We start from the raw sequence: 8,610 nt of genomic DNA, 5'->3' as shown, positions 1-8,610 counted from the left end.
ATGCGGCGGCGCGATTGGTGTTCAACCAACCAAAGAGGGCACGTGTCACTCCGCTGCTCATCGAGCTCCACTGGTTACCTGTAGCCGCCCGCATCAAGTTCAAGTCTCTTATGCTGGCCTACAGAGTGATGGCTGGGAATGCTCCCGCCTACTTAAATGCTCTTGTAAGAGCACAATGTTGCCCCCCGGATGCTGCGCTCGTCAAATGAGCGTCGCCTGGCTCTGCCGGCCATACAGCCACGGCAATCCAGGCTATTCTCATTTGTAGTTCCACTGCAGCTGCCAAAAATGACCAGAGCGGGGACCTCCCTCTCTGTCTTTAAGAAGCACTTGAAGACCCAGCTCTTCAGTGAGTACCTCCTGTCCTAACCTACAATTACTTAGCACCACCTTGCAGTATTTATTGTTACACGAATGTTGTTGTTACACTAATCTCTGTCGCAATGTAGCTTGAATGTTATTCTCCCTTGTAAGTCGCTTTGGATAAAAGCGTCTGCTAAATGACTAAATGTAATGTAATGTAAACTCCCGCATATCCCATATGGTTTTCATGGGGGGCGGGAGGTAAATGCTCACTGTAACCATGGTATCAACTCGGGCCGGGCGATAAAACGATCTTGATAACCGTCACGATAATATCTTCCACGATAATGATACATTTATGAGATTTATTTTCGATACAGTTTTTGGATTACGTTTTCCTCTACCTACAAAGACACAACACAAGCGACCAACTGTGACACGAACACCCAACTTTTCGGACTGTTGTCAGTCGAAAATGTTGATTACCGTATTTTCGCGACTATAAGGCGCATATAAACGTCTTTTTTTTTCCTCAAAATGTGCGGCGCGCCCTATAGTGCGGTACGCCCTATGTGTGTTGTTACTGCGGACGTTGTTGAGACCACCATGAGAACGTTAAAGGGGGAAGTGTGGGCGTGGATTGTGTATAAAAGAACAGGTATGTGCTTTATGCAGAACATTGTTGTCTTAACAACCCTTAAAATGGCAAAGAGACACGCCTATGAAGCACAGTTTAAACTGAAGGCTATCAGCTACGCAGAGGAACATGGAAATCGAGCAGCCGCGAGAGAATTCAAGATTAATGAATCGATGGTTCGCAAGTGGAGGAAGATGGAAAACGAACTCCGACAGGTGAAGAAGACGCAGCTGAGTTTCCGCGGACATAAGGCGAGGTGGCCCGAGTTGGAGGAAAGACTCGAGCGGTGGATCATCGAGCAAAGAACGAGTGGGGCGAGCGTTTCGACGGTCACTGTTCGACTAAAAGCAGTAACGCTAGCGGAAGAAATGAAAATTGAACATTTTCAAGGAGGTCCGTCGTGGTGCTTTCGTTTTATGAAACGGTGCCATTTTTCCATCCGCACCAGGACTACAGTAGCGCAGCAACGTCCGGCGGATTATAATGAAAAGCTGGCGAGCTTCCACTCCTACTGCAGCAAACACATCGCCGACAAACACATCCAGCCAAGCCACATCACCAACATGGACGAGGTGCCGCTCACTTTCGACATCCCGGTGAATCACACGGTGGAGAAGAAGGGGACCAGCACGGTAGCGATACGCACAACGGGGTATGAAAAGGCGTCGTTTACTGTTGTGCTTGGCTGCCACGCAAATGGACAGAAACTGCCGCCTATGGGGATTTTTAAGAGAAAGACTTTGCCTAAAGAGACTTTTCCAGCTGGAGTCGTTATTAAGGCAAATGAAAAGGGCTGGATGGATGAGGAGATGATGAAAGAGTGGCTGAGGGAGGTGTATGTAAGGAGACCAGGTGGTTTTTTCCACGCATCACCATCGCTGTTAATCTGTGACTCCATGCGTGCCCATCTCACAGCCGATGTGAAAAACAAGGTGAAACAAATGAACGCTGTGCTTGCTGTTATTCCGGGAGGTCTGACAAAGGAACTTCAACCGCTCCACATCGGTGTGAACCGGCCGTTCAAAGTAAGGCTGCGAGCGGCGTGGGAGCGATGGATGACCGACAGAGACCACAGTTTCACGAAAAGTGGAAGGCAGCGCCGGGCAAGTTACGCCACAGTTTGCGGATGGATTGTAGATGCTTGGGCTAACGTGTCTGCTGGCACTGTTGTTCGAGCTTTCGCAAAAGCCGGCATAATTTCCGAGGAGCCGCACGGCACGGAAAGTGACTCTGACAGCGAAGAAGGGAAATACAGTAATGGCACACATAACTGAGACTGCGCCTTTTAGTACGGTGCGCCTTATGGTCGTGAAAATACGGTATATTATATACTTAAATTGATATAATATATATTATTTATAATTAATTTTTCTTTTTTGTTTACGTATTTATTTTATTTATTCATTAATCTATTTGGAAACATTGAGAATAAACTTAAAACTGTAAATTGAGCATTATTGTTATTATAATTAATAATAAATATGATTAATAATATTGTGTTAATTATCAACATCGGTCTATATAAAAAAAAAAACAGGGGTGGGAGGTTTAATAGGGGCATTCTAAAATGGCTAAAAGTCATAACCTGAGTGGTATTTTCAGCAAAAAAAACAAAACTTCAAGGACATGTTTGGGGACCTCAGAGACCTATATGAACTTGTTGAAAAGGAGTATAATACGTGACCTTTAAAGCCTGGAAGAGATGTTTTTATTTGAAAGCCATGTACGATTCTTTACTCAGTATTTGAAGTAATAAAGAAATAAAAGAAATAAAAAAAAGTTTTATACAATCCCCAGGCCTGAATTGTTCAAATATCTTCTTAAGAAATGTAAGTACTGGAATACCTTCAAATGCCCTCCAAATCGTAACACAATAAAACATTTTCCAGAATCTCTGTCCTGACAACTTTCATTACTCAATGTCCATGAAGCGGCGACAAAAGATTGAAATAAACCAACGGTGGGAGCATTTTGTGTCATTCTGACTTTAAAATATTTTTGGACGAATATGTCAATATAGGTTATTTGACAATATTTTGGAGATGGTTATTGGTGTTTTTTTTTTTTTTAATTTTTATAGAAGATATTTGCAAACAGATGTTTAAGAAACAATCATTAAATATTAATTAAACATTTTTTTTCTATTTAATATCGCATTAGATGCTGCGTAGACATGTAGTTAGTGTCTAAGCTGGGATTGAAATGGCTCTGCAAAATAGCCATTACAAACCGCACGTTCTCCACATTTGTACATAGTAATGTATGTATTGCTCACTTGGAAATTTATTTTAGTAATTTTCAGGTCTGAATAAGTTTGGAAAAAAGCAAAGAGAGTACGGTAAAATATTTCTGTTTCCAGAATATTTTTTTGCCCCTATTCTGCTTTCTAAAATATAACATCCTGAAATCTCAAAAAGAAATTGACCACACAAGCAGAGTGTTTTTCACGGCGCAGCCTAAATGTTCACCACCGTGCGGGAGAGCCACGGGGGCCGGGGTGAGCTTGGATGTTGTGGAAAGCAAGGCGAGGAGGTACGGCGTGCGTCTGAACACGCACACTCCCACGCAGAGCCGCCTGTACGCCCGTACGTCACAGCCCGCACAACAGCTCTGCCCCGCGCGCACCGAACCGGACCAAATCCGGACCAAATCCGGACCAAATGGGTTTGAGAGAAAGCGCGGCCAACTCTGTGAATTGCATATACGCTGCATCACAAATAAGCAAACCTGAAGCTGGTCCGAGCGTTTATGAGTCACGCGGTGATGTAGTTGTCAGAAACGTAAACTGAGCGTCTTGTCCGCGTCAGGAAACCGTACCTTTTATGGCTGCGTTTACCATCGGCGTTTCCATGGAAACAGTGAACAAATAAGGCTGCACAGACCCGTGTAAATTGAATTATTTCACTTTTTTCAACTCATTTTTGGTTCTCCTTTATAAAAGAGTCTAAAAAATATGGGGGGAGCATTTATAGTATCTTTCAATATGTGAAGAGAAAATAATGAGTATAGGTAGCACTGGTTAGTTTATTTGCTCTCTGGGCAGAGATGTTTGACCGTGGAACGTCAATCTTTCTGCGTAGGAGTGTGGACCAAATGGCCACAATGGGTAAATGCAAGTTTTCCGGCGGCTGGCTTGACAATCCCTGGTTGAACTGGCCGGGGTTAAGTGTAAAAACCATTTATTGCCATAATACACATCTCGGTATTTGTACTCAGACGTCAAATATGGTCTGAAAAATCCACAGAGAAGTCTGGAAAGTAAGGAACTTTGAAACGGAAAATGTGTAGGAGCCCAGTGCCACGTTTTGCGGCGCATCTTCGGTGATTGATCGTGGACTATATGCACCCCAGTGTGTGTGTGCCCCGGACAGCAGGGGAGGTGAATGCGTAGGAGTCGTGAGAATTGAGTGAATTTTCTGCTCCCAAGTTTGTATGGGAAGAAAAGGCAAAGGAGTATTGCGTTGCATAAGCTCTGTCCCATGATTACATGGTGACTAACGTGCCCGTGTTCCTGTCACCAGCGACCCAGAAGATGAGCATTTTTGTGGCAGTGTGCGTGCGCCCATGCAGTTTCCCCAGAAGTCAGTGGGGTGCTGGGGGGACGTGGGCAGAGTCAGTGTTCTACTTTTATTTTTATTTTTATTTTTTTACAGTGGTCGTCCATCCAAATTGTCCCGGAATTCCATTCAGCAACTTTTTATTGTATTTTTCTTTTTCACTATCCGGGTTTACCCTGTCTTGGCTCTTAGACTGTCAATTTCTTTTCTCAAAAGTTATTCCTTATGCGTTCTCCTGGATCGATAGTGGGTGGCGGGGTCCGCCGCACATGCATACCGCAAATAGATTGAATGACGGTTTCTAAAAATCTATGATAATCTTCCAAATTATCACTACCTCAAACTCAACAACACAACAATATTTTTCTGGATTACAAATGTCCATAACGCTGATTTTGTACAGAAACCTGATCTTATGAGCTTACAGAAAGGTTCTAATCTTGAAGAACAAATATTTGTTTAGAACAATGATTTGTTTAGAACAGTTTGTTGTGTACTGTTAAGGTTTGAAAGATGATGAAAAATGTCTGATGATATAGAACCACAGCCTTGTTGCTTGGGGAGAATGTCACAAATAATTCTAATCAAGGGTGAAACTTGGCTGACAAAATAACATGAATTTATTTCTTCCATCGTCTCTTTAGGTCCTCACTTTACCAGCCACAACTACATCTGCCCGCTGTGCGGAACCTTCTGCCCGGACTCACTGTTCCTGGAGGAGCACCTCAAGCTGATACACCCCGACATTCCCGGCGCCCAGGCACTTCAGGCGCTGCAGTCCACCTCCTCCGCCGTGGCAGCGCTAGGAGAGGGCAGCAGGGACTTGAGGAGAGGGGGCCATGGTGAGGACGATGGAGTGGACGACCCCGCAGGTGCCAACCTGGGACTGGGTCGAGGAGGAGGAGGGGGGGGTGGAGGAGGAGGAGGAGGAGGAGGAGGAGGAAGAGCCTCCCTCAGGAGGGAGATCAAAATCGAGGGGGGCTATGAGTGCGGGGACTGTGGCCGCCACTTCAACTACTTGGGCAACCTGCGGCAGCACCAGCGCATCCACACGGGGGAGAAGCCCTTCATCTGCCCAGAGTGCGGCGAGAGGTTCCGCCACGCCGCCCGCCTCAAGAGCCACCGGCTGGGCCATAGCGGTGCGCAGAGTCCCTTCCCCTGCCCGCAGTGTGGCAAGGGCTTCTCCGTGCTGTCGGGCCTCAAGCGCCACCAGCGGGTGCACACTGGCGAGAGCCCTTATGCCTGCCCGCAGTGCGGCCGCCGCTTCAAGGAGCTCGGCAACCTCTACACCCACCAGAGGATCCACAGCGGGGCCACGCCCTACTGCTGTCAGCAGTGCGGGCGCAGCTTCCGCCACCTGGGTACCTACAAGAGCCACCGCTGCACCCCGGCACAGTAACACACGCACTGAGGTTTCTAAGGCCAGAGAGGACGGATCGTTCCGGATCGGTTGCGGGGCTGCTGCGACCAGGAAAACCTATTTGTTTGTTTTTCCTCTGCGCAGCATTTCATAGGATCCAGGTGCCGCCATTTAGCCACCCTATGACATAACTAACTCCCACTTCCCCTCCTCGCTCCGTGACATTTGCCCTGGCATCACTCACAGTCAAATGAAGCACCTTTTTAAGAAGGTTGCTGTGAGGAAAGAAGACAGGGCGCTCTATCTGGTCTGAGAGGACAGAACGGGGGCGGTGTGGTTGGGGCGTCTCAGCCCGCAGAGGGATCTGGTATGTTTGGGTTTTCTTCCCCTTGGAGGTGATTGGACATCGTATGGGATACAGAGAGATGTTTGCAAAAGAACATTACCAACCCTAGGAGAGACGGCCAGAGTTTTCCTGGTTGACTGGTGGTGTTGACATATTGACAACTCCGTGCAAAGTGTCCTGGCCGTCACTGAGTGCAAGGAAAATATGATTACGATAGGAAAGACTTAAGCACATTATTGTTACATAACAAGCTGTTCCGAAAGAGTTTTTAATACAACTAGATGTAACACACCGCCCTCTTGTGGAGACAATGTGTAACGACATAATAATAATTGTTTTGGCCTATTGTTTTTGTATCATAATACTGCTCGGTGCTATATGTACAGCAGTCCTGTTGGCATTATATTCATTTTAACCATAAAGATGTAACTCATATTACAAAGTTATTATTTGTATGTTTGCCTGTATGATGATCAAGAAACATAGTGTTGTCAAACCAAAATATCCTCAATTAAACTCGTTGACATTTCATGGTTCTGGTAACCAATTCACCAAAACTATTGGCGAGTGACTCCCGAGGGGTATACTATGAAGGGAAACTGGCACGGTGGGGGTTTCTGTATGTTACCTAGCTCCTCAAAACCAATAAAACTATATAATAACGGTGGAATAAAATATCAAATAGGTCGACTTTTCAGCATGCTCGGGTACATTTCCATAATGCGTGTATGCAGGGAGATGGACACTAATACGGACAAAACTAACGATTAGTTTAAAATCTAAAACTGTAGTGGGTGCAAAAAAAACATCACCTACACCACGTGAATATTTGTTGGCTTTCTTGAACCAAACCACTGAACAATTTTATTGGAACAAGGTAACAAGTACAAGAAATGTATTTAAACATAATTGTGTAGACTGAATACTGTATTTCATAAAAGTATAAAAAATGATTTTGGACACAGAATCATTAAATCAGAAGATAAAACGCAAAGTAACCTTTTAACGGAAGTAAACAAATGGTGGGTGAGCATTATCTGCATTCTAGCAGGGCTTCCATCATTGTTATAATAATTATAATAATGAGACGGCATCACTTGCAGGCAAAACCAAAAGTCATTTTCTCAAAGGGAATTGATTGGCCAATGGGCGGCCCCGCCAAACCGCTGTGTCCGAACCTTGAGGTCACCCTTGACTTGGGTCATTTTTATTTCCTCCAGTGAAAAGGCCGCGCTGGCCCGGTCCTCGGTACTGTGACGACACAAACACGCAGAACTCGAGAGCAGGAAAAAAAACGAACCAACAAAAAAAAAAAAAAACACCCAACCTGTCCGAAGTGTCAGTGAAACGAGCCTGTGGATGTGAAATGTTTATCACTGACAATCTGCATTCTAATAAACAGTTGTCTCTCTGACACACGCGTGTACTACTTTAATATAACGTTCTTGTGGGTTTGTCTGTGTGTTGTTTGCGGTTCATTGGTGCGTCGAAATGTGAAAAGTCAATTTGCAGGAGAACACTTCATCCGTTGGTGACTCCCCATTCACACCGGGCTCTTGTAAGCCCCTGTGGAATATTAGTTCTGTTTTAAGGTTTTTTTTCGCCAAGAAGACACGTGACTCAATTGACCTCTCTAAAATGGAAAAAATAAAAATAAAAATGTAACGCCATTTCTGTGCACGGCAATAATAACCTCTTGAGCAGCCCAACCCTTTCAATTATAGAGCAAAAGCGGGAAAGTGCCCACAGGTGGCACCCTCACGCCGTCTATGATCTGACGGAGGAGTCCTTGTCTGTCAAGAGACCGACAATATGAGCTGCTTCTTTTTTTTTGGCAGGAGGAGGCAAGCTTCTCTCAGCCTCCTTGTTGTTATTATTACATTTGGGCCATTTCTCCAGAGACAGAGCACCGACTTGAGCGTGCAGGGTTTAGTTATAAATCAGCACAGGGGCCAAACAACTTGTGAAACGGTGCGACATTAAAGACCTACGCCATATACAATTCTATGTCGTCCTTACCAATGCCTTGATGCGTATACAAATAAAAAGGATGACCCATTTCCTTTTAGAGAAAAGATACTTTAGGTGAAAATTTGTATTTTTAAAAGTCAATCCTGGCTCCACTTGTTGTAGACGTGACTTCAGTTCCTGGCATTGTGTATAATTAAAATGATCGTTATATCATAATTGTATTGCTATTAAGATGTCCTTGTCAAACACAAGGCCTCTTATTCTTAAGTTATACACAAAGGATTTTAAAAAAATGTATGCGTCTTGGATTCTGTACCAACATACACTGAATAGCTTATGGTATGTGCATGAATGGCAATTCTAGTTGGTCAATAGCCACAATCAGCCGTCACTTATTACTGAAGATGTTGCGTTCATATGTGTCAATGACCATTCC

General features: G+C 44.7%; 1 protein-coding gene across 1 annotated transcript in view; it reads left to right on the top strand.

Annotated features, from left to right (window-relative positions):
• The window catches only part of znf16l (zinc finger protein 16 like), a gene marked incomplete at its 5' end in the record, with an annotated part of 10,139 nt that extends 2,577 nt beyond the window's left edge, over window positions 1–7,562 (top strand). The window contains one exon of the mRNA XM_080023656.1: window positions 5,142–7,562. Within this exon, the coding sequence (XP_079879782.1) occupies window positions 5,142–5,896 (755 nt within the window). The 3' untranslated portion in view covers window positions 5,897–7,562. The remainder of the gene's footprint in view (window positions 1–5,141) is intronic.
• Window positions 7,563–8,610: the final 1,048 nt, after the last annotated feature.

Source organism: Zeus faber (genome assembly GCF_960531495.2).
Source record: "Zeus faber genome assembly, chromosome: 22".
In the NCBI taxonomy this organism is placed as follows: domain Eukaryota; kingdom Metazoa; phylum Chordata; class Actinopteri; order Zeiformes; family Zeidae; genus Zeus; species Zeus faber.
The sequence above is the reverse complement of the archived record's forward strand: the minus strand, read 5'-3'. Positions and strand labels throughout refer to the sequence as shown.